General features: G+C 39.0%; 1 protein-coding gene across 1 annotated transcript in view; it reads right to left on the bottom strand.

Moving 5' to 3' along the window:
* Window positions 1-275: 275 nt before the first annotated feature.
* The window catches only part of Fam135b (family with sequence similarity 135 member B), a 107,374-nt gene continuing 81,077 nt past the window's right edge, over window positions 276-26,572 (bottom strand). The window contains exons 9-17 of the mRNA XM_035444192.1: window positions 25,687-25,841; window positions 19,329-21,318; window positions 16,627-16,793; window positions 13,616-13,707; window positions 10,511-10,608; window positions 9,064-9,215; window positions 6,912-7,022; window positions 5,268-5,381; window positions 276-481 (exon numbers count right to left, since the gene is read on the bottom strand). Coding sequence (XP_035300083.1) covers window positions 276-481; window positions 5,268-5,381; window positions 6,912-7,022; window positions 9,064-9,215; window positions 10,511-10,608; window positions 13,616-13,707; window positions 16,627-16,793; window positions 19,329-21,318; window positions 25,687-25,841 — 3,085 coding nt within the window. The remainder of the gene's footprint in view (window positions 482-5,267; window positions 5,382-6,911; window positions 7,023-9,063; window positions 9,216-10,510; window positions 10,609-13,615; window positions 13,708-16,626; window positions 16,794-19,328; window positions 21,319-25,686; window positions 25,842-26,572) is intronic.

Raw genomic sequence — 26,572 nt, 5'->3', positions numbered from 1 at the left:
TCATATTGTCCCTAGAAACATGTTGAATGAGATTCTAGGCAGCTAGACAAATTCAAGAAAACACTGTTGTCTTTTACATTGTTTGTTCACCTTCCCAGTGTCTCAATTACAAATGTCTCTAGTGTGCACTTCCAGTGCAGCTTCATTCCCCCATACCCTCCATCTCCTTCTACTCCACTCTCTAATTCAGAGGTATGGAAAAGCATGACATAGCTAAGAACTGAACTGATTTTAAACAGCTCTGTCCAGTCACCCAGGCTGCTCTGTGGAGGCCATTACTTGAAATAGTTGAGTCCTGCCACCAAGAAAAACTTCTCAAGGAAGAGTTCTGAGTCCAGCACAGCTATATGAGCTGCACGGCCAATCAGAGTGTTGGCAGTGTTGGGCAGAGCATGAAACACATTATGTCTGATCAAAGTGCAGCCCTTAGCTTCCACAAGAGGGCCCAGGAGGTTGTTGATCATTTCTGCATACACTGGCCCTGGAAGGAGGGAAGACAAAAAAAGAAATTAGAGCAGAATTTGGCAGTAGAGTCTAGAGAACAGCTCTGCATCTGTGTTGGCAGAGCACATAATAAGATGAGTTCCAAACTCATGCTAGTGGGTGCAAATAACTGAGGAATGGAATCTGATTTCTCTCTAGAGATTGCAATTGGTAGGGTTATCATGCCTTTCTTTAGATGACATAGTGACCTGGTGTCAGAGGCCACAGCACAAGTGAGAGGGATTCCTAGAGGAATGCTATCTCTTTGCAAGTGACTAAGAGGAAGAAGACTCAAGCAAGTGTCCCCAGAGATTCAGTTTCTGCTTCAGAACACCAGGGAGGCTGTATCCATATGTAAATCAGTAATGAAAGTTGGCACTTCCTAAATGTCAAATTTTAAGGTCAAGCAGCATTTCACTATTCCCTGTTTCTGACTGGGGAGGGAGGGCAATGAAAGTTTGTTGCTGTTGTTTTGCCTTATTTCTTATAATTAAAAGACTCAATTGACTGTATTTCTATCTAAAAAGTGACTCAGTTTCAGGTTTGCTTTGGATAGTGGGGCATAGAGACACGTGGTAAGATAAATCATTGAGCAATGAGCAACCTGTACACCAGAATCTACACTCCATATCTCCTCTATGTGCTTTATTCCTACAGCATATTCATGACAAACTTTATGCCATACAGGGACACCTGCTGGAATGATACTGAGGACCAATGTGGCTTTTTGATTCAGTGGGAAAGGTGGAAACCACAAGCTATAACATAACCTCCAGGTGTCCATTCCAACCAAGACTTGTGCCATAAAGCCAGAAAGGTACTCTTACTTTTCACAGAGAGGAGCAACTCTAGTGAATGCTCCAGTCAACCAGCTCCACTCAAGACATTGTTCCCTTCCACACGAACAACCACACATTGCTTTCCCTTTCCATCAACTAATAATTAGTGCACACCATTAGGGTTGTTTCTCTGAGTGGGGAGGATAGTGGACTGGACCATATGCTGAAAGCACTGCTTTTGGACTCTTAATCTCCTCTTTCAAGGTCTTGATAGTTTTGAGGCTGAGGAAGGTGAAAGGCAAACTAAAATAATCTTGGATTTCTTTGTGGAAATATCTGTCCTAATCTTGCCAATTTGTCTGAAAAAAATGGCTTGTGGTTGGAATAAGAGGAATTCTTCTTCCAAAGAGCCTATATGACTGCTTTAGAAAAGTAGCAAACTCATGTCCTAAAATCATATGCACAAAATGCTGCTTTTAGAAAGAAAACTGAAGTCAGTTAAAAGTCAGTATAAAAGAACTGGATGATGGGGAAGAGATGTGAAATGATGGACTCTAGAAGTGACACGGCTGTTTCATCCATGAACTCATAGCAGCTGCACAATATCAAGCCAGTTAAAAATTCTAGCATGGAGGGAGAAAGGGGCTCTAGAGGCCCACACCTATGAAGAGCTATTGGCGCCTGATGCCTTTTGAGGGATGGAGGCTCAATTTTCTTTAGAAGTGAAGCCACTGGTAGGTTGACACCTCAGTTGGTCACTAGACACCCATGTGTATATGAGCAAGAGTAATTGAACTCAGTGAGTTAATGGGAGATTTGCTGGGGAATGCTGGGGAAAGGGGCTGGAGGAAGGGAATGGGGATGGATATGACAAAGATACATTACACAATGTATACATGTATGATATTTTTAAAGGAATTATGAATAAAACACTTCTAAAGGAATAGATGATAGGTTAATAGGTAAACTGTGCTTGCTAGTCTGGTCAGAAGAGTCTCTGCCTCTTTTATAGATGCCTGTAACCACAAGATAACATTTGCATGTTATAACATAATGGAAATAGAAGCAGACTAGTGTTTTATAGACATTATAATCTGTTTATATTATATATGCAACAGGACCCATTAGGTCACTCATAGAAAGGTCAAAGTCACTCAGAATGTGTGATTCTCAAAAAGTTATTTTCTGCTGAGACACATTGTTGCCTTTAACTTAAAGGTAGGTCTCAGTAATTATTTTTAAGTATGCATACCACATCCTTAGGTATTTTTCTCAGATAAAGCAGTGCTTTCATGTTGGTTAACTTTAGGGGTAGGCACAAATTGTCTGAAATGAAGAAGTGACAAAGAAACAGAGGAGGTCAGGAGATTTATCACAGGATTTTTAGAAAATAGGATTTTTAGCAATACTTAATGAAAACAAAAGTAACAAAATCAACAAAAATCTTCCCACATACTCAAATAAATTTATGAAATAAGACACGTGTCTTTGATAACTCATTTAGAAGTGTAATGTAAACATGACCATAGGAAAAGAGGAGGCTATTTCTCTCCCTATCTCTGGAAAGATTTAAATTTTGTTTGATTATTCTTTAAAGAGGAGCATAAGTAAATGTCTCCAAAATGGAACATAGTGGTACAAAATGCAATAACTTTTAGCTAGTGTTTAACAAAATCTCAGATGCTTGCAGCCTGAGACATTCCAATTCTAAAGAAAAACACCATATGCAAACCCTACTGGATGCACAACTTATGTAAAACTCTTCCTCTGTAAAACTAGAATTACATCTCTCACAATGAAGAGGAAATGAACTATGCAAAGGGCATACAACTGTCCCTGAAACAGACAGACCACAGTTGTCAGCATTTGTGTTCTAACACAGGGCAACCATAACTTGCCAGCACATGAAATAGGCTCAGGAGACATACAGGAGTGTCATCAACACATGGCTCAAGTCTGGCCCTGAAGCTGACAATGTAAGCAAATGGGCATGGCTATAGGTTATATTTAGCACATGGAACATAAATTTGAGGGGCCCTGATTTATGCATTTACAAAGCTTAGATGTCAACAAGACTACTTGAGGTCAGGAGATGAGACATTAAACAAAAAAGAAAGCGAATGACCACAGAAGGAAAAGACTTGGCAGTCCACTAGCAATGACATGGTCTTCTGGCAGTGATGAATTCTGGTCAAGTCTTAACTTAAAACCAGGTCATCAACTCTTTTACACTGGTGTTAGAGTAGAGTAGTGTGCTCTAGGCAAATAATAAATCTAAAAATCAATCAGTTATCAAAAAGCATGAAATCAAGACTGGGTTGAAAATTGGTAGTAAGTGTATTTAAACTAATATCTAAGAAACAGAAGGGAGACAGCCCCCAAGGCACCCCAATACAACAGGACAGCTGGACTAATTAGTTCAAAGACTATTTGGCTTAGATTAATTTTGACTTCTTTTTCAGTAGCACTACACAAAGTCTTCTACTACAATAAGTTGTACATTTTTATTTAATCTTTATTTTATTGAAGTTGTAATTTATCCAGAAAATAAGCAGAATTTTAAAAAGATGTATGTATACATGATAATTTAAGTACAGGGAATTGGGTATATGCTAAACAAATCATGTTAAAATATTGTAGCTTGGTGTGTGTGTGTGTGTGTGTGTGTGTGTGTATGTGTCTATGAGTGCTTGTGTCTATGTGTGTTTGTGTATGTGTGTTCCTATGTTTGTGTGTATCTGTGTATGTGACTGTCTGTGTGCCTGTGTATGTGTGCTTCTGTGTCTCTGTGTATAACTCTGTGTCTGAGTGTGTGTGCGTGTGTGCGCGTGTGTGTGTGTGTGTGTGTGTGTGTGTGTGTGTGTGTGTGTGTGTATCTGCATATGACTTATGCATTTGGGTGATTTTGGAGGGCAGAAAAGACATTGGATTCCCTAAAGCTAGTATCTGATGTGTGTACTGGGATAGAACTCAGATCCTCTGCAAGAAAAGAACATGGTCTTAATCACTGAGCTGTCTCCCTAATCCTTTCTGAAAAAGATTTATTTTAATAGTTTTCTATTTTAAAGAGTAATTTTCTGGCCAGCCTGGTCTATACAATGAATTCAAACCAGCCAGAGCCACATACTGAGATACTGTCTTAAAAAAAAAACAAACAAGCAAATGACATAAAAAATGAGTAATTTTTTGTGGCATGCTTTGGTTGCTTTCCAGAACACATACTAGCCTGTAAAAACCACAGTGCTATTTTTTGTACCTAAGTTATTAAGGTAATTTTTCATCCAAGTTTCTGTTAGGTTTTTCTTGATTCCAATAGAATTTTGAATCTTTACATATGAATACCTAGTTTGGGGGCCTTTGACAGACTCTCAAAAATCAGAATGCAAAAAATAAGAATATAACAAACAACACGTAATTTGGAAACAGTAATATATATTATATAGATATAAACCAATCAACCAAAGGAAACAAGGAATGCTAGTCCATCTCCTGGTCCTGGTTCCCTAGGAAATTCACATCCATCCTAATCAGTTGACTTCTCCATGGAACTCCAATAGTCTCCATCCCTTGTCTCATTTTCCTCTGGTAAAAATCGAATGTATTACACACTATTTCCTTTTTTTATTCATTGTACTTTTCCCTTAACACACTTGCTTCTCTGGTGTTCTAACTAGACAATAAAGACTTTAGAGGACAGAGACCATCACCCAAGTCTGTATCCAGCCTTCTATTTTCCATGAACACAAATGGAGCTTACCAGTTTGAGGCATCTGACAAACAAATGGCTGTTGACATCCTGTGAGGAAATATCCATACTGTTAACAGGAATGTGTGTGCACACCTAGACAGTGTGCTTATCCCACCACTCCATTCTAGAATCAATGCAGCTGTGCAGGCTACCTGAAGACTGAGTCCAGCTATTGCTAAAAACTATATTCAGGATTTCATAAATTTACTTTCACTTTGAAAATTAGAAAGTCCCTTTCAAAAGGAAATGTAGTTTACCTGTGTGTCTGTCTCTGAGGGCAGTTTTACACATTTCAATCCTGGCTGAATGAAACGGCACGTAACGGTCTTGGGGAGAAGCAACCAGAACAACGTTTTTAAAATACTGCAGCCCTGTAAGAAGAAGGTAGGTGAATGGTTTCTATCTGGGTCCCTCTGGATTGCACACATTTTGAAGTCTTCATCAGAGAGTGGCAGTGAGGATACACCGGACGCTTTGCTGGACTTTTGCACAGGGCTGATGTTTTGAGTGTTACCACATACAGCTTGGGAGGAGGCATAGCATGCTGTGAGACGCTGAGAAAGGTGGGCTTTTGTGTTTGGGACATAAGATAAAGTGCTTGACCTCAACAGTACAAAAGCCAAGGAAGCTCACAGAAATTTCACTGTGAGCACTGAGAAAAATGCAAAAAGGTACCTAGCAATGAGAAGAAAATATTTCTCTGTGGGCTAGGAAATTATGGAGCCCACAGAGAAGACAGTTTTCCATTTTTCTCCTGGATCTTTAATCCTAGCCTCTCCTGCCCTGCCATCTGCAGTAGTAAAGCCTTGCTTTGCCTCCTGCAACCTTCTGTCCTCTAAGCTAGCATTCTCCAGCCTCATCCTGCTCCAGCATTGCCTTCCCACATTGCTCCCCACAGGGAGAATGGAAGATCTTCCCACCCAAAAGTTACCACACCACAGTGATGCAGCATTTGGTACTCATCATGGACATCTGGGAACAGTGCACAACACTGCACTCAGTCCTCACCTGAAGATGGAGCTTATCCTACTTATAACTAAACAAGATGGTGGCTGACAGCTCTTGCTGGCCTTCTCTGTAGGTTCTCACACCCATATCCAAGATCACAGCTGAATATCAAACACTGGGGCAGAATCCAGAGCAATGGCCAGCTGATATGGACTCAGGAAGGACAAAGGTAACCCCATAATCTACTTCAGTGCAGCATTACAACAGCATTCCAGCTCTTGACTGCTCCGTGGCTGAAAAAAGTTAACACTTCAGTGCTGAACTTATTGCAGTTCAGCACATTGTATGTGCAGGTTTACCTCTCTTTCTTCCCACAGTAGGTAACTGAATAATCCTCTTGGCATAGCAAGACACAAGTACAAAAGGAATAGCTTGAGCTTGTAAATGAATTGGATGCAGGGGTATCAACAGGTGTTCCCTTCCTGGGCATAGACTACCGGTCCATTATTGATGCTGGTCTTTATTATGTAGGCTGGGTTTAACACTACTCTTTGTATCATCACCACAGGGTGAGGGAAAAAATAAAGGAAAGGAAAGTTCATGTGGCATACAGACAATGCTCTACTCACTCTTTTTGAGGATGGATCTACACCAGGTAAAGATGGAGCTATACAAGGTGAGGGTGGAAAACAGTCCCAGGCCTGCCAATAAAGTACACTACATGATAGACAGGAAGTAGAAGCTATACCTTGTGTGTACTGCATTGACCCTACACACACCATGTCTCCTGTGCTGATACAGGCTGACTGACACACTGGATAGCTTTTGGCCTCTCACCAGTTTGAAAAGATGCTGTTGGACAGTCCCAGCATACTTCACAGGAGCAAATGGGCACAGTATCAAAGTGAATCTGTCCTAAAGTCTCAACTTCAGGTGCCTAGAAAGCCACAGACCTGTTTTTTGGCTAAGTTGGTAAAGGAAACATTTGCGTAAATCAGCGTTATCCCTGAAGGTCAGCTGCAAAAGGGAGCCAGATTTCTTCAGCTTCTGCATGAGCCACAAGCCTAGGAAAGGGAAAATGAGGATTAAAAAAGCAAATTGAAACAACCAAAGAAGATATTTTCAGTTAGCTTAAAATAGAGCAATGGGACTTTTATCAAATAAACATGTTTTTATGCTATTCATTCCTTTGTTTTACACACACACACACACACACACACACACACACACACACACACACACACAGAGAGAGAGAGAGAGAGAGAGAAGAGAGAGAGAGAGAGAGAGAGAGAAACATATAACAGTGGTTATTATGTAGATTTCTATGTGTAGAAAACATAATGGAACACATGGAATTAACTACCTGAGGTATCTAGGTTGGATGGGTTGGGTAATATATCTTTTAAAAACTTTTTATATTATTTCATGTTTATAAATATGAGGGAGGAAGTAACCAAATTAGAAGATAAATTTGGGTTTGTTCCAAAGAAAAGACTTTATATTTGTTATGCATATAAGTACCAAATAAGTCTTGAACACAAGTATCATTCTTAAAATTCTGGAGAGAATAATCATAAAACTGAGTCACACCTGGAAGAAAGTTTCAGAGTAATTGGGAAATATGGGAAGGATGGAAGAATTAGTAGGGAGAAAGTGCTCATTAGAGGTGACCCCAGTGAAACATAAAGGATCTAGCCAATCAGGAAATACACAGCGCTGTTTCATCTTTTGAGAACTCTTTGTTCAGCTTTTGTTTTGAAATTTGGTTCTTTGTTTTCTTGGGATTTAGTGTTTTTAGGTCTTTGTATGTTCTAGGTACTAATCCTCTTGTTAGATGTATAGCTAAGAAATATTTGTCTCCCATCTTTCTCTGTAGAGTTCTATCCCTGAGAACTTATTTCAGTTTGCTGATTAAACCAGCCTTCCAAAAACTTCCTGCAATCTGCTGCATTAGAAACCGTGCCCATGTTATATCAAGCCTCTTTTCTTCTCCCTGATTCCTGTCCCTTCCTCCCCTTCCCCTTTCCCTCCCAGCTCCTCCTCTTCCTTCCATTTCCTTCTTTGCTTCTGTCATCATCTTTTTCTGTAATACTGGGGATCAAATCCAAGGCCTTGGGAACACTAGGCAAGCACTGTATCATAAGATATATTCCCAGCCCAAGCCTTGCTTCTTCTCCCTCTATACCCTCAGAGTCTAGTCCCCAAAGTTGTGAGGGCCTCGAAATAATAGGTAAACAGGCAGCACATAATTCAGATATAAATGACCTAGAATAGATGATAGTTGGTTTGCTTCCTAATTTTATTTTTCAATCCTCAGCATGCATTCACCCACTTACATAACCATGAATGCACACATGCATCTGCACACCCACACAAGTCAGATCTCGGTCTAGGTGAGTTCCACATCTGTGGAGTCAACACACAGTCAATAGTTGTGACTCCTGGACATTTTTCTGGACATTATCTATAGACAACATTGTAAATCAATTTCTTGTATAGCATTTGCTTTTTATTAGGAAGTGAAGCCAATCTGGTGATGATATAAAGTATGAAGAAGGATTGTCCAGTTTACATGTAAAAACTATGAGAGTTTACATGAGAGACAAGAATTCTCAGCTTTTGGTATCTGTGAGGGTCCCAGAACCAATCAGCAATATATACTGAAATATAAATAAGAATACATAATACATTCCATATTTAAACAATACACAACATGATGTAATTATACAATACTGTAAACATGTATATACATATGAAAACATTCATTAGGAACACACACAGTCTCCATTTCAGAGAAAATAAATGAATATTGTAGGGTGAGAGGCCTTAGTCAAATTTAACAATTAGAAGATAGGCTCCACATATGAGAACAAACATAGTGTTTTTCTGTCTGTATATTATCTTAATATGCTATATTCCATTTGTATTTATTTCTGTAAGTTTGATAATTTCATTTCTTTGACTAAAACTCCATTGTGTATATATACCCACACTGTAGTACCAAATCTCCATCTACCATCCTACATTAGGGAGAGCCATAAGATTCCACAAATTACTTCTGCCTCTGATTAACTCTGAAGGATAATGAGGATGACAAAATCTTACCTGTACTGACCAGGGTGCTGTTGTTGTACAAAGTCCCAAGGTGAGGCCCAGACAATGACAGGAATGTGTGGAGTTTGTTGAGGTAATACCGGAACCGAGGCCTTGTGAGAACTGATCTGATGATAATGTTACCAAGAGAATGGCCAATGAAGCTGTTTAGAGGCAGGAAATATACATGTGAGTGATGTCAGGGAACCACTGCTCAGGGATGGGTTAGAATGAGAAGCACCAACATCTTAGCATCTTCCTCCAGGTACAAAGGACTTGATGTAACACATGGCCACTACAGATTCATTTTCATCCCGTGCTTGTGAATGGAAGCTCTAGGAAAATTTGGTGAGGTGCAGGAGAACAGTAGTGTTTATCTCATATCTCCATTATTAGAGCAGTCCCCCTGATGTCTAGTCCCTGGGCCTCCTCTCAGCCCATCTGGGGACAGCATGGCATCCTTTCTGAAATCCATATATCTAAGCATTGTGCTGTCCTGGTCATTTACAAGATAAAAACCCTAATCTCTTAGATTTCCCCAGGAGGCCATTCATCATCTTATCTCTGACAACTGTTCTGACTCCATTTATCCCTTCATTTCTCTGCACATGTATTAAACTGTCTGCTGTCACTTACACTGATTGGCCATTCTGCTACATGCTCTGTTTAAACTTCCTGCTTCCTCCAGATCTGTAAATTCAACATTCCATCCAGATTCCACTTAGTCCTTTATCAAACCCTATAATATGACAGGTGTGGCATCTTACCTCTTCTCAAAATATACATGAAATCAGAAAAATAAAGATACAGATGTTAGCCTGTAAAATTGGATTGCCTGACCTGTGTTCTGTCCTCTCCCAACTTCCAAATCCTTGTTTGTGTAATAAATACATGTTATCCTATCCCTGGAGACTAAAAAGAACTGACACCATGGCCTTAGTTGTATGTTGATGTATCTATATGCTAAAAACAGTATGAGCTACTGCCTTTGGACTGAGCTATCTAAATATTTAGACCGAATTTTTGTCATATTGTGAGAATACAACTGCCACTAACTGAAACCCTCTACTGGATAAGACGTTCCTTCAGGGTTCTAGCACATCCTTTTCCTGATAGTCCAAGTAATACACAACAAAGTGGAGGCTCAAAGATTTGAAAAGCATGCAAAAAGTTACATACTCAGTACATGGACAATCCTAAATTTATGAATTCAAAGTTAGAGATAGTTAACATTAATTTTAAGACTCTTACTACTTAGCAGCAAAATATTTATTCTTATCATCCATATTATGAAAGATATATGGGTGAGAAGCCAGACTTGCTACTCACTCACAGATTCATTAAGAGCCACAAATTCAGTTATCATAGTGGCTTACAGAAGCATCTAAAGATAATTACATGGCAAATACTCAATAACATGTCACCTATTTTCCCTCAGCATTAGCTACCTGTGGTTTACCTAATTCTGGATATGGAGAGGTTGTACAACTGGATGTGTTGAATAATCTCATCCAACAATCGATCTGTCATGGTATCAAAATCTGCAAATGTATCCATCTGGAAGAAAAAGAAAGAAGGTGTTGGCCTCTATATGAGGAATCCTCTTTCATTAAACAGCATGACATATTCTGAAAAGGTGTAGGAGTTGTAGTTTGAGATGTAACTTCAAGACAAAGGTCCATTGGGGCTCTAATAAAGAACCTGGGCATTTGTTAAAGAATCTTCAGTTAGGGGAATAAGGTAGAAGATCTGAGTCTATGTTCTTGGAATGTGGTGCCTATTGTCTCAACATGAGCTCACTGTGTCTGCTGGTGTGAACTTACAGTAGAGGAAGCAGGCCCTATGAGGGGAGACCACTTGATCATTTTGTGTGAGCCAGAATCATACCAAGACATGCCTGACTCCTGTACTCGTTGGTTTTTGTCATCTTGACACAAAATAGAGAGATCACGGAAGAGTGAATCTCATTGAGACAATGCTTCCACCAGGCCAGCCTGTTGGCAAGCCTATAGGGCAGTTTCTGAACTGATAATTGATTTAGGAGGGTCCAGCTACCCCTAAGCAGGTGGTTCTGGATACAATAAGAAAGCAGGCTAAGCAAGCTATGAGTAGCAAGCCAGTAACCACTGTTCTTCCAGCGCTCCTACTTCCTGCCTTGAGTTCTTACAGCTACTCCACTCAATAAAGTGAGTTGTGATATGGAATTGTAAGTGAAACAGACCCTTTCCTCCCCAAATTACACTTGGTGTTTATTACAGCAATAGAAAGAAAACTAGGCAAATTCTAAAGCCACTGCTTTTCACACAGCACAGTCTTCAGGTTATTCTACAAGTTTGTGCCCAGCCATCAGCTTTGTGAAAGATTTGAAATCCATTCTTGTCTTATGAATGATGGCCAAATGATAAGGGGACACAAAAAGAAAAAAGTAGAAATTCCATGTGTGTCTAAGTACTTAAAGACATAATAGATTGATGTATATATTTAAATAATGGGAATATTATTGGGAACAACATAGACATGTATTTAGGGTCAATATCTATAAGTGAAAATATCTTTCATAAACAGTGCTGGAGCAACAGCATCTTGAGACGCATGAGTTTCCAGCCAAAAATTCTCACAAATATTAATTAGGGTGGTGAAGAAGCAAACACACCCAAGGAAGGAGCAGCAAAAAGATGAGTGATCCTTAAGTTCATTGTCACCATCTTTCTATGAAGCCTTCAGCATGAGAGAGACACAGCCCACTGGTGCTTTTGCTAGCCTTCATGAAATGCAATCTTCTCTATAGCTCTAATTCCCCAGAGGCTGTGTAGCTTCTGCAGTCTGAATCTGCATCTCCTTTCCTATTAAAAATGGAGAGTGAAATGGAGAATGAAATGTGTTCTTTTTCATATCTTAAAGACTCTTGAAAATATCAATATACCTAAGATTGGTGCTGCTATTGTTATTACTTGCTAGTCTCCAAGAGCCTCTTGGCTCCTTTTGAAATTACTGGGTAGCATATTCATTATTTTACAACTCTTGTGATAATGAAAACTTCACTCATTATGATAAAAAATGCTCTGAAAAACATAGTAAGGCACAAAAACAATACTGGGAACTCAACAGCCAGAGTGTGCTTTGAAAGGACCATTAAATTCTGAGCTTTTTATAAGATTTATAATATATAAACAGTGAAATAACACAGTAGGACTTAATCAGTACTGAGTCAAATCCCTCCAGTTTAGTGACTTGCACAGAGACTTGGCTCAAACTAGCTTGTGAAAGCCATATTGAACCCATGATGGGGGATGTCCTGGAACATAATCACAGAGTATATGGAGGAACACACAACAAAGGGTGAATTCCTGGCTGGACCTTTGCTATGAACCACATCCAACATCCCTGAAGAGAATAGGGCAAAGCCAACACAAGGTCAGAGAACACTGGACAGTCATTATTGTACCCCCTTCTCTGAATGTCCTGGAGCATCTCCCTCAGGAAATGGCCCACATATGAAACATATCACTCAAGACATAAATGATCTGGAATCTTGTATGGCAGTTCTTTGAGTCAGATGGAGGATTCTCTGAAGAAATCCTAGGCTTCATGCCCTGTGCTGTAAAGATCTGGTGCTATTGGTAAGCACTGGAGATGCTTCAAAGGTGGAATAAAGAAACTGGAACATTCAGCATGAAAATAGTGGACCTTTGGATGATGGTTCTCCTAGCTCTTCCTCTATCACACAGTACCTCTTACTTACTGCCTGTTATGGGGTCTTGAACATAGAGTATCAAAAGCAGGCAAAGTAATTAAGCACTAACATCGGAGGGATAAGATGAGTCTTTTTGGCTTTTGAACATTTATTAATTTATGTGTGTGGGGAGGTCAAAGGACAACTTGGGAGAGTTTGTTCTTACTTTCTAGTATGTAGGCCTCAGGGATTGAACTCAGGCTATTTAGGGTTGGCAGTGAACACCTTCACTTTGAGTCATCTCCCTAGCCTGACTTCTCAGCTTTGATGTTTGATGGTTTTCTGTATAACCACCACTTTCACTAATCATGAGGCCTCTTGATTATTAACAACTCTGCTCCTCCAAAGGATGCTTATTACTCATTTTCTTTACTCTCTGATAATCCCTATTTCTTGCTCATTGATTCACTAATGTCACTTTGACTCATAGAACTTCTTACAGTCACAGCCTCAGTCTACCATGTTTGTTTGTAAAGCAGTCATAACCTGGTTCCTTAAGTTTCATATCTACAGGTGACAATGCTATGTTACCATTAGGACTCCATTGATGCCCAGATATTTGGTACTCTGAGCTACCATGTTCACAATGCCCAATTAAGCCAAAAGGATCCAGTCAGCTGATACATGCTAATTCCTATCATTATTTAATATTTTTTCCTTAGACTCCCAAAGCAATACAGTAAGTTTTTTTTCCTCTCCAAACTATCCAAGCACTTGGATATTATCCCTGAAGCTGCCTACTTTAATTCATGTGTCCATTTATCATCTGGTGCCCTTAGGAGACTCCTTTAAATTCAATGTTCTCTCAACCCAAAGTTTCTGCCATCATACCTGATTCTTTTCAGACATTAGAAAGTCTAATTTCCCACCAGGAAGCCCCAGTTCTATGAAAGTCTTCACCAGTCGTAGATCTGCACTGTTCCCTGAAAAATGACAGTCCTATAATTAATCATAGTGAGTTGCAAGGGATTTCTTTCTTAGCTCATTTCTCACATTACAATTGGATTTTTCCTTTATTTTTAAGCATATAACAGAAATAACTGAAGTAACTCCACATTATCCTCTCTTGCTACCAATCCCATGCACATACACAGAAGTGGGCTCTTTCATTTTTCTTTTTGCAGATTTTTATTCAATTAGAAACAAGATTGTTTTACATGACAATCCCAGTTCCCTCTCCCCCCTCCTCCCCTATCACACCTCCCAACTAAAACCCTACCTATCATATATCCTTTCTGCTCCCCCTGGATGGTGATGAGGCCTTCCAAAGGGTGTCATCAGAGTCTATCGTAACTTTTGGGATAGGGGCTAGGCCCACCCCTATGTGTGTATTCCTCTATGTGAAATGGGCTTCCAGAGTCTACACTTATGCTAGGGATAAGTACTGAACTACTACAGGAGGTCCTGTAGATTTCTGAGGTTTCCTCACTGAAACCCATGTTCTTGGGGTCTGGTTCAGTTCCATGCTGGTATCCCAGCTATCAGTCTGGGGACCAAGAGCTCCCCAATGTTTAGGCCAGCTGTCTCTGTGGATTTCACCAGCCTGGTCTGGACCCCTTTGCTCTTCACTCATTCTTCTCTGCAACTGGATTCCAGTTCAGTTCAGTGATTAGTTGTGGGTGTCTGCTTCTACTTCCACCAGTTGCTGGATGAGGGCTATGGGTGGCATATACGTCAGCCATCAATCTCATTATCAGGGGAGGGCATTTAAGCCTCTCCTCTGTTAGGCTCTTTTAAATAGCCCTTGTTTGATGGAATTATTGCTTGACCTACCACACCAGTTTTTTTTCTTTCTCAGAACACCATTGTCTCAATAGCTTTTTGGAAGGGGCTACCTAGTAGCTGAGATGGCACAATGTGGCAGCCCCCTTTTAAATTACTTGGCTATAATTTATAGATAAATAGGAAGAGATGAATAATCAACTACAGTTCAGTTGTTTAAATAGAAGCATTACCCCTAAGACAAGGAATAATGGATTAATAAGCTGGCAAGTGTTCAAGAGTACCATCAAGTGACAAGGAATGCATGGTTGGCAATTCCAGGAAGTTGCTAGTATGAGAGGCACAAGCAGAACATAGAATATATTTTTGGCATTAAAAAATCAAATGGAAAGTGGATTTGCTATGACATAATAAGTTAGGCATACATTCTGGCCATGGGCATTCTACTGTATCTACATTAATCTATGGCTTGCTCCTCTCCTGGGTCCCTGTAGATTTTAAAAGGAATTGCAACCTATTTGGATATTTTGGTAGTATGTTTTTCCATGTAAATCAATCCCATAGGTCTTGGTTTCAAAGAACTTTTACACTGTAAGTGAAATTACAACTAATTTTATATCAGTCTTTATAAAATTTCCCAATGATTCAAAGGTGTATTAAATAAAACCACACGATATTAGGAAGAACTCAAGATTAAAGACAAACCTTCCTGTAGCCTATTATAGAATTTGATCAAACCTATAGGCTCAAAGTCATTAGAAGGTCATAATCTTTTAGGAGAAATACACATTTTCTCTGATGAAGTTAAATTTCTTCACTCTGTTTATGTCAATAAATAAATACTCTCTGGATTCACTTATTTTGTAGCCTAAATTTCCTTAATGATGTTTTAGGAGTGGTCTTTTTTAAAGAGTTGATGTTATTTATATTAACACAAAGATTTGGGAATAAAATATCCTTCTTGCCATAAGGTACTAAGAGTGAAAAGTTTCTGGAACCTGGAGTTTTCTAAAACAGTTTTATTTATTAATTTGTTACACTGAGAACATTTACAACAAGATATTTTTTGGGATTTTTGATACAACAGAGAGAGAGAGAGAGAGAGAGAGAGAGAGAGAGAGAGAGAGAGAGAGGGGGAGAGAGAGACAGAGACAGAGACAGAGACAGAGACAGAGAGACAGAGAGAGGAGAGAAAGTCAGAGTGAGTCAGCTTTAATTTCTAACTCAGGATGGCCTGGAACTTGGTATATTTAGTATATACAGAATAGTGCAGTCTGGCCTCAAACTTGAGATCCTTCTGCCTCAACCTCCCACCCCAAGTGATAAATCCCATTGCTTTTAATGCTTACAAATTTACTAGTTCACAGAAAAAGGCATTTGATACCTTGGTGCTAGAGTTACAGGCTGTTGTGAACCATTCATCATAAGTGGTGAGAACCAAACTCAGGTCCTCTGGAAGAGCAGTAAGTGCTTTTAACCATTGAGCCATTTCTTTGGGCTCCCAGATTTTTCATTTTGCAAAGAATTTTAGAATTTTCAAAATGAGATGTAGAAATCACCCTTTAGTGACACTGAACTGATGAAGGTCAAGGTCATTCTTAACTCGATAAAGCTGAGAAAATGGTGTACAAAAGGTTATGCCTAAGTGGGAGATCAACAAAATAGACAATAAAACAGTTGCAGTCACTAACCCAGGCTCCTTAAAATACATCCTTTATTCCATCCCCTCTATCTCATCTTCCAGAACCATTTTACTGTCTCATAAATTCCATTAATTCCTGCATTTCATTCAGTTATTCAATCTAACAGTACATTCACTTCTTCATTCATTTGTTCCAGTCTCTCTTTTATTCAGAATCCTCATTCCATTGATTATACAATTCCTTCCTTCATTCCATTGATTGATAAAAGTCATGTCACTGAATTAAGTGTGTGTGTGTGTGTGTGTGTGTGTGTGTGTGTGTGTGTGTGTGTGTGTGTGTGTGTGTCCTGCACCATGCCATTTTCCTTGTAATGCTTTCATGGTTGCTATTGTTGCTTCTAGAGTGAATACCTGACCTAAATTCCTTACTTCCTAGACATAAACTGAATGTAGGATAGTAACCTGAGAAGAAACTTACCATCCAGGCCATGGACACAGACCACCAAGTGAATTCCATCTTCCAAGTTTTCTTCCTCTTCCTCTGGTGGAAAATATGGTATATCAGAAGCTAGTTCAGATAAGTCACTGTACAGAAATCCTTCAATCTTCAGTTCTTTTTTAAGCTTTTCTTTGGCCTGATAAAAACTGGAGAATATACCAATTAATCACAATCCATGCTGTGTGTTTCATGTTAGCAGGGAATGAATTGGGCTGGTGTGTAGGAGCGATGTAGGAGTGATGGGTATTCATAAATAAATTGTCTTCTGAACATCAAATGCAAATGAAACCTTAGGAGAAATGCCAGAGAGCAAAGCTTTGTTCTTTAATAAGAGAGAAAAAAAATCACCAAGTAAACCAAAGAAAGAGTTTTGATTCTGCAAGTTTCTATTTTAATCTTACATTGAGCAGGAGGCTGGGTAATGAGACTTACAAGACTCTGTACAGTTATATTACATGAGTATCTTTAAAATTATCTCTTGAGAGGATGAGTTCCTTTTCTGTCATACGAGCCCACCATGATTTAGCTTCCATCTGCTTTTCAAGTACTGTTTCCCCCTATTCCTAACAGCAGTGCAGGTTTTTGGGTTTTGTGTTTGTTTTGTTTTGTTTTGTTTTTGTTTGCTTGCTTTCTGGTTGATACTATAAGCTATTTGATTTGGCTTAGCTTGGTTTCTTTGTGCCTTGTTGTTTTCTGGATTCTAGAATTTACTTTTATACCCAGCTAAGATATTGTTACTGTGGTCACTTGACAAGATGGTGGTTAAGACTATTGATTTACAAATGAGATTACAAAGGTTAGAATCTTGGCTTTAAACCTTTTGATAATAGCTGGCTATATGGAATGCTTGGAACTAGAAGAGTTTTAGGTTTCGGTTGTTGTTATTGCTATTTTTAAGATTTATGGATGTATACATGGACATATAGATAACATGAGGATGGGACCATGTCTATAAACAGAATTAAGTTTTGTTTTCTATATGGCCTACGCACCTAAAGGTAAGGTTTTGTTTTGTTTTGTTTTTTGTTTGTTTGTTTGTTTGTTTGTTTTGAGGCAGGGTTTCTTTGTAGACTAGGCTGGCCTCAAACTCCTGGAGATCCACCTGTCTCTGCCTCCTGAGTGCTGGAACTAAAGGTATGCACCATCACTGCTCAGCAGAAGGTAAGGTATTTTAATGCAGTAGCTTTGCTAAAGTTGAATATAAAATAATTTCATGGTGCAAAATTCCCTACATTTGTGTTGTCATACCAGATTGAAAAATATTTTAGATTTCAATAGTATGAAAATACAAATGAATTGTAGAGTTCTTGTCCAACAAGAGCGAGGTCCTAGTTTTGATCTAGAGCAATACGAAACATATAAACTTTTAGATTGTAAATAATGTATAATTGTGGATTTTCAAGTTAGTGATACTCTAGTATTAACATCAGCATCCTCATCTACTTCTGCTCAGTGAAGACATTCTCTCCTCTAAAGAGTTTCTTCTGTGTCTTTTCTCTATATGTGCAGTCATTGTTCTGTATAGAACCTTGGCTCTACTGAACATGCAGGAATCATCACATTTGCTCAACACTGGCTTTGGTTGCTATTCTTGTTTGCCTGGTTTCCTGCAGTTAGAGCAGGGACAACTCTGATACAGCTTTGGAAAGTGTCTAGTAGCATTTCTTGAATTAGTGACTAATACCATAGGACATGCATTTAATACTATTTATTACACACTATGTCCAATGTTTTTTTTTCATTCATTTATTTAGCTCATAAATAAAGTCATGCACAATTATGATACAACTATGTCCAATGTTTATCTGCCTGGACTACTTCTTTATGTGAAAATCAGTAACTATTAGCAGTTGGCAAGAGAAGAATGAGTATGTACTCTGACAAAATACTTCTATTATGTGCCCAATAAAATATATAGGTAATAATTGAGGGCACAAGATGAATATAATGGAAGCTAATTATCAAGATATATATTCTACTGTTTTAAAAAGAGTAGTGGCTTTGAGAATCCCACAATCTTAAAGGGAACTTAGAAGGCAAATCTGGTGGTGTCATGTTCCTTCAAAGGTCCAAAACTCTCTTTTACTTTTTTTATCATTTTTTATTTGAATTAGAAACAAGATTTATTTACATGACAATCCCAGTTCCCTTCTCCATCCCTTCCTCCCCTACTACCCCCCCAACTAAAACCCTACCTATCACATACCTTTTCTTCTATTTATCAAAAGGTGAAGTCACAATAGTGGCATAAGAGAGTTGTCTAATAATAATGTAACAGAATTTCCGTAGCTACCCATTAAGAATTTGGTTAATAAGTCATAGTACATACATATAATGGATTACTATGGAAAAATTAAAATAATGAAAATGAGCTTATAGAGAAAGGTATTTTTAATATTTTAAATGAGAAAAATAAGTGTCACAATAATCATATTCTAATTTTAATAAAATGAATATGTTTAGGGGACAAATACCTGTATAGAAAATTTCAGTTTAAAATTATGTCATGTAGTTATGTTGGGAGATGGGCTTATTTGTAATTCTGAAATGCATGACATGTACATTATTGCTTTATTTAAGGGAACAAAAATAATAAATACCTCCATGTTTATATGGTTTTCATGAAATGGAAAACCTAAATGATTGAGGATCTGTGAACTGTGAGCTATCCATAAGCTTACCTGAGCATCCTTTCACTGACTTCTTCCAACTTTCTGGAATGGGTAGAAACAACTCCAAAGGAACCCAAAGGTTGATGAGTAATGGGGCTTAGGCTTTGTTTGGAAGAGAGTCCAGCTCTAGCAGGGGGCTCCTTGGGTACAGATGAGAAAGGGAGACAAGTGGCAGTGCAAGACACAGACAAGTTAACAACCTCCACTGCTTTTAGGCTGTCCAGAGTAAAGGCCTCTGCGGAGTTCAAGTGGGATCCAGAAATGGAAGTTCCTGTCTTCATCTCTTGGTTTCGTGACATTTGGGAGGCAATAGAGTGAGTCACACTGGGGCACACAGTGCCTGCTTCTTGACTGACCTCCAGAGAGGCATTATGTCTTCTATTCAATGTCATGGTATCATTCACACTTGATGAACCATTTTGTACACCTGTAGAAATCAAGTTAACAGCTTCAACAGCTGATGAACTACTGATTTCAGGCACCCTGTGGTGAGACACAGCCCTGGCTTCTAAGATGCTGTTATTAGGGAGTATGTGTTTACCCCCACTTGATTCTTTAGGTTTGCCTTTTGTGGTTCCTACTGCTCCTCTATGAACAGATCTGGTTCTAGAATTTTCAAGCACTATAGTACATGGTATTTTTAAGTTAAGACCTTTGGTTTCAACACTTGGTGGGTTCTCAGCCATGCCACCCAGACTGCAGGGTCCTTGAAGATCAGACTGATTCACTTTACCTTTGGGGATGTCTATGTACCCAGGGCCCTGGGGTCTGTCAGAATCTATAGCTATATCCGCAAGGGAATGTCCTGCCCTGACATCCTGGACCCTAGAGCCTCCATAAGAATGAAAACTGTGTCTAGGTGAATTGTTGTCCTTGCTAGAAATGTCTTCAGAAAATCCTCCTGTGTTCTTCATGGTGTCTGCATCTTCAGTAGTATCCTCGGGGCTGCTGATCTGGGGTGCAGAGACAGACTTGGTTAGCTTAGTAAGTGCCAACTCCCGCTCCTCATCTTCAAAAGGCAAAGAGCTGATAGAGGTAAGAGAAGCCTGGATGCCACTAGGCAGACTCGTGTTGCTTTCTGTATGACCACCCTCTAGAGAGTTCCTGTGGTGGGCATACCTTTGCACCACCTTATGTAAAACTTCCCGATCACTGGGTAAATCCAGGACCCTGCTTCGGGCCTCAGACAAGGCAACAGAGCTTGGTTCACTGTCAATGCCTGAGTCAGATATGATGGAGGCTGACCTCTTGATGATGCCAGAGAGCACTGACAGATCTTCCTGCTCTTCTGTACTGTCTTGCAGGGAAGACATGTTGTTCAATGGTTCCCTTAGAGCAGTATTCAATGGATCAAAGGGCTCAGCAGGGGTAAGTTTCAGGCTCAGCAGCACAGGCTTTCCCTCCTGGTCTGCTCCCCTTCCTAGAGTCCTGAAATCAAGGGCAGCTGTTTGGTTTAAATTGATGGCATTATTCTGACTTATTCCTGCTACAATTTTGTTTGGCAGAGTCTTAACAAGATCATAGCTTTCCCGAGATCTAATGTGCTCATGGTGCACATTAAGGCCCTGAATGGGCTCAGCTCTAGGGTGGTTCTTATTGCTAGATTTCACATCAATGTAGGTCAATGCAGGGGTCTTCCCATCCTCAGGGCATGGACTCCTGTGCATGTCCACATCTGAATCTCTCACAGGCCTTGGGCCAGTCCAGCATTCATCTTTAGGCATGACTGCTTTGTTTTGGAATTCACCAATGGTCAGATACACCTGAGATTCTGAGCACACATCCACAGGATTCTGTGTAGAGACATTCTCTTCTGTCTCTGAACAACTAATAACATTCTCATCAGAGCCCAACTGGGGTGTGTTTGTAGTAGATAATGGAAGGTCCTTCCCCAAAGATGATTTTTCATTTATAACATTCTTTTCTTTCTCTTTTAAATTCATTGTTGCAGTACTTGTCACTGGGACATCAAAATTAGGATCAACACTCAAATTATGCCCTACAACAAAAGAAGAAAATTATTCTATAGCTTACAAACCAATATTATAAATTTTTCAAATCCCTGATTGTATGAAAACAATTCAATGATCCTGTATCACTACTTTTTGAAGGGGATGACTTTCAGATTTTTAAAGTTCTTGAGTTAGTGAAAAACTTTCTTATTCAGGGGTATACAGATAGTTTATGATAACCAAGTGACTCTTGTTAAAACCCCAAATAGTTTATGTTTATGAGATAAACAGAAATATGAACATTATAAAACATGTGATTAGTGGGTTGGGGCAAGGGAAAAGAAATATCCATCAAACTACTGTGAAAAGATTGCATCTATGTGAGGCCAGTGGCTCATACAATCTTGTCTTCATAAGAAAACATCAATGAATAGTCAAGATGCCATGGCTCAGCTGAGCTCCTCAGATTTATGGATTGACAACAAAGATGGATACTCCAAGAGAAGAAAAGGTCCTGAGAATACAGAAAATTCTGACCATGCTTCAACCTATGGACCTTCTATCTTTCCTCTTCCACTATCTCTTTCTGTGTCTCTCCCTGTCATTCCCTGTGTCTCTCCCTCCTTCCCTCACCTATTGCCTGTTTTTAATTTTGAGAGATATGGCTGTCCTTTACTTGTAACAATAAAATTTTAATTATGAGCACAGCTCCGTCCCAAGTTCTGTGAGTCATCCCAGCATATTGTTAAATATGGTTGAATTACATGAACCAAGAATTTGTAGCCAGCCGCCAGAACTACAGGCTGTCAGTTTGCCTGCAGAATCTGAAATGAAATTTTGATTCAGAGATGTTAGTGCTTGTCTTGCATTATACAAACTAATAAAAGAGAAAAAAAGATGAGAGAAAAAGCAGCTATTTTCTCTTATCATACCACTTTCCTTTCATTTATTGTAGTACAGTTAGTGTTTTCTACTTGCAAATGTGAAGAGGTCAATCATAAGTGCACTGTTTACAGAGTGAAGATAACTTTGGAGCTGGGAAGGTCTGACCATCACCTCCAACACTGCCATTCCTGAGCACCCTAGGCATCCATGGACTTCAGGAAGCTTTTAGACCATCCTCAGCAGATCCACAAGAGCCCTCAAACTTTTCACTCACTAATAATTCATTACATAAAATGATGTTTTGCTTTCTGCAGAATAAACCCTGTAATAAGGTTGTCCTTCCTGTGTGAAAGATGGTAACACCACAGTAAAGCATGAAGCTTCTAGAATCACATCCATCTTCAGAGGCTGATACAGAGAACCAAAGCATGACCTCATATTTTATGTTTCCTTAGATGTTTTCTATAAGCTATTCTTTTTCATTTTCTCCCTCTTAACTTTGAAGTTTTTCTTTCTTCTTCTGCTCCCCACAACTGCCCAGTAACAAACATTTCCCATGTGCATCTTTCGTATCCAAAGATCTGAGATGTAACTCTGGACATTTCCCACATATAACATATAAACAAGAGGATGTTGTGTCTGTGTTCTCTTTACAATGTATAAGTCCCTGTCGGATGGACATCAAGACTGGTTCCATTGCCAGGCAACTGTAAATAGTGCAGCAATGGACACATATCTATCTCTGTGGTATGATTTGCAGTTCAATGGATGCACATCCAAGAATATTCACATGTAGGTCATACAGTGGTTCTGGTTTTGATTTTGTAAGAGACTTCCATTATAATTCCTGTAGTGGCTGTACCAGTTTATACTCCTAGCAACCATGGAGGCACCCAAAGAGGAGAAGGAGATCTGTAGAGGAGCAAGGGGGCAAAAGAGGGCAGTGGAAGATGAGGTCAATCAGGGTCCCTGGCAGGCCCTATATCCCTCCAAGAACATTTGGGAAACACAAATTGAACTTGATGAGTTTGTGTTATTTTATTTTTGTTAATGGAACAGAAATCTGGGTGGGTAGGGCCGTAGAGAGGAGTTGGGGATAGGGTGAATATAATCAAAATGTATTATATGAAATATTCAAAGAATTAAGAAAATAGGTATAAATAATAATAAAGAGACCCATTACCTCACTTGTTAATTTAGAAATCAAAATAAAAGCTAAAAGGCTTCGTGCAGCTTTAACAGAAGCTTAATCAATACAACTTCTATTAAATGTTATCATGAATTAAGTCATATATATACTATTTGCAAACCACATGAGGCTTTGATACATGATTATCTAATAACTTTCAGTGCAATTTGTAAAGAGACCGAGGGAGAAATGAATCCCCCCCCCTTTACCTAGGTGCAAACAATTAACCTGGAGATACTAAGAAGCATTTGCTTTCCTCTGAAGGCCTTTCTTCAACCTGCAGCAAGACCACCAAACTCTTTTGAAAATTCCCCAATGTCCTTCCCACCCACATGTCATGTTGTACATTCTACCACCATGTGATGACCCACTTGTGAACTCTTGTCCCCCAAAGGTGACAGCTTGTGAGCTTGTGTTCTGTCCCTATAGCCAGGAGGCTGACATCCTGTCTAGTACATATTTGATGAATTGTGCTTTAAGATAAAAACAGAAATCTAGCAAAACAAAGAATATTGTGCTCACTGATTGCTCGAATATTGTTACCTCAATGATGTTTATTTCTACCCAAGACTATACTAGCATGAATAGGCAATGGGCTGAAAAGATGGAAAGCAGACATTTGTTATAAGAAGAAATGAGCTTTTGTCTTGATGGGATTTTCAGAATATTGCGAAGCACTCAAAAGTGCAACCATTGTCTTGTTAAAAATTATGTGTGTGATAGAATCACATGCATGAAGACTGAAAATTATGCTTACTGGAATATTTATAAATATATTCAATTAAAAAGACTGAGAAACAATCTACACTCAATTCTGATGTGTAAATATCAGAGGTTCTTATAATTTGGTTCTTAATTTCTTCAACTGTTCACTTTTGCTGGAAATTATATAAGATGTATGCATTAATGTAAATACAAGCATATAATCACACACACACACACACACACACACACACACACACACACACACACACACACACACCACACACACACATTAAAAACTTACCAGTTAGATTGGAGGCTTAGTATAATTCAGTACATATTTCACTTGTCATGTACTTACTTGACACTAGATGTCAGAGTACAACTGGAAACCAAATTCATTTTCAATTTGCAAACTTGCTATTTCTCTGCTAGTCACCTAGATTCTGCAAATGCAGAATTTCTGAAATGAAGCCAATTTGAATTACTGTATAAAATGACAAGCAAACTAGCCTGGCTTAAAACACCTCGGTAAGATAATGGAGCAGAGCATAGAATTAAGGAGTTGGCTTTGGTTGCTTATTGATATATAGTCTTTCACACATACTTCTCCTATCTATGCCTCAGTTTCCCTCTCTGAAGTTGTACAAATTATTTAAAGAATTAAATAAATAAACCATTTGATTAATCCACTAACACAGGGCTTGACATTTTCTCATCATGCTTGTTGGGTCAAGTTACAGGGGAGAACAGAAAGAGGACATTCATTTCTTCATGTCTGGTCATTTTGCAGTTGACCTCTGGGTTCACTGGTATACAAACAATAGGTAAAACCTTGTTCTTTCTTTCCCTGAGATTTTTGTTCATGAATTCTCATAGCTGCACAGCCCATTTTCTTTTGTCCTTGACCTGCCTTGTGGCATTAAACATGCCCTTGAATTAGTGAGTGGCCAGCTAGAATGATATATAAAAACCCTTTCTCAAGAAACCATCAATCAGCCAAAACAACAACAACAACAACAACAAAAAAACCCAACCAACAGTAGCACAGAAAAGGCACTAACATGGTGTCACTGAGATTCAATAAGAAATGACTATAGTTAAAAGTGTACACTTGAGCCCGGCATTGGTGGCATATGCCTTTAATCCCAGTACTCGGGAGGCAGGGTCAGGAGGATCTCTGTGAGTTCAAGGCCAGCCTGGTCTACAGAGCAAGGACAGTCTCCCAAACAATACAGAGAAACCCTGTCTCAAAAATCCCTCCAAAAATCCCAAAAAACAAAACAAAAGAAAGAAACAAACAAAAAACTGTACACTTGAGACAACAAAAGATCTTCACTGGTCACCAGTCTTTGATCACTCTAGGGTGTGTTTGTGTGTGTGCGTGCGTGCGTGTCTAATTCTATAGGCAATTCTATAGGTAAAAACACAAGTACCAGGGATATTTTGATCCAGAAGGGGCCAGACAGACTTTAATGCTAACTCTTCTTTCCCCTTTAAAGAGAAAGTATTGCCTCAATTTGTTTACTCTTGTGAACAGTGACTACCAGAGTTCCAGTGGCACAATCTGCTGATGCACCAGTATTTACTTGGAAAACCTAATTCTTGAGTCTTTTCAAAGTAATAGAGACAGACAAACCTGAGACAGGGCAGTCTACATATCTGTCCTCAAAGATAACTGGCAGCGTATTCCAGTCACCGTCAATATCCAGGCACTCTGCGGGCAGTGGGGGCATGCTGGTGAGATACTCTGAGTTCCGGATGTCCAGGGATAGCTGGCTGTGGGTCTGTATCCTGCGGAGCATACAAAAAGGTAATCAACCAAATGGGACTGGAAGTTTTCATTAGTGTTAGCATTCTAACCCTAAGAAAGCATTAACAGGGTGTTCTGCAGATGCTGCTAATGACCATCTGCCTGTCCTCCAGTCCTTCTAAGATATCCCTCAAAATGGTAGTCTCCTTTTTGGAGGAACTAATCCAGGTACTAGTGTTGATGTAATGGATTGTGGTACTGGGTTACAGCTACTAGTTAGTGGAAGGTAATTAGTGCCATGCTACTAAAAGTTTAGCAAAGAAATGGCTACAGATCTAAATGTGTACTTTGGAAGAGAAAGTTAAATTTCCTCATCCAGAATCTTTAACTTTTTAAACTACTTAGAGTCTGAAGTAAGAGTCACCTTAAGGGCTTTTTGTTATCATGTAGATACTGACAGCTTTTGTTAGTGTGAAACCTAATATAATTAAAGAAACATACATTTTGTTTCTCTGTGGAGGAACTTAAAAGTTTATATTTGTTCTTCCTGCCTTAAACATCCTTCTACAAATAAGAATTTGATTCCAGAATTTAAAGTAATTACTACTTTACAATTTAAAGTTTGGAGGGGCACACGACTTTAATACCCTTCCGAGAAGAGAATACATTCATGTCATCTCATGAATGAAAAGCTAAACAATGTTTTATCGTTTTTGTATATAACCACTCAATCACTTTCCACCAAGTGAAGAGAAGAACTTATGGGATTGTA

Source organism: Cricetulus griseus, chromosome 4 (genome assembly GCF_003668045.3).
Source record: "Cricetulus griseus strain 17A/GY chromosome 4, alternate assembly CriGri-PICRH-1.0, whole genome shotgun sequence".
NCBI lineage: Eukaryota > Metazoa > Chordata > Mammalia > Rodentia > Cricetidae > Cricetulus > Cricetulus griseus.
Note: the sequence above shows the minus strand (reverse complement) of the source record. Positions and strands in the feature narration are given on the sequence as shown.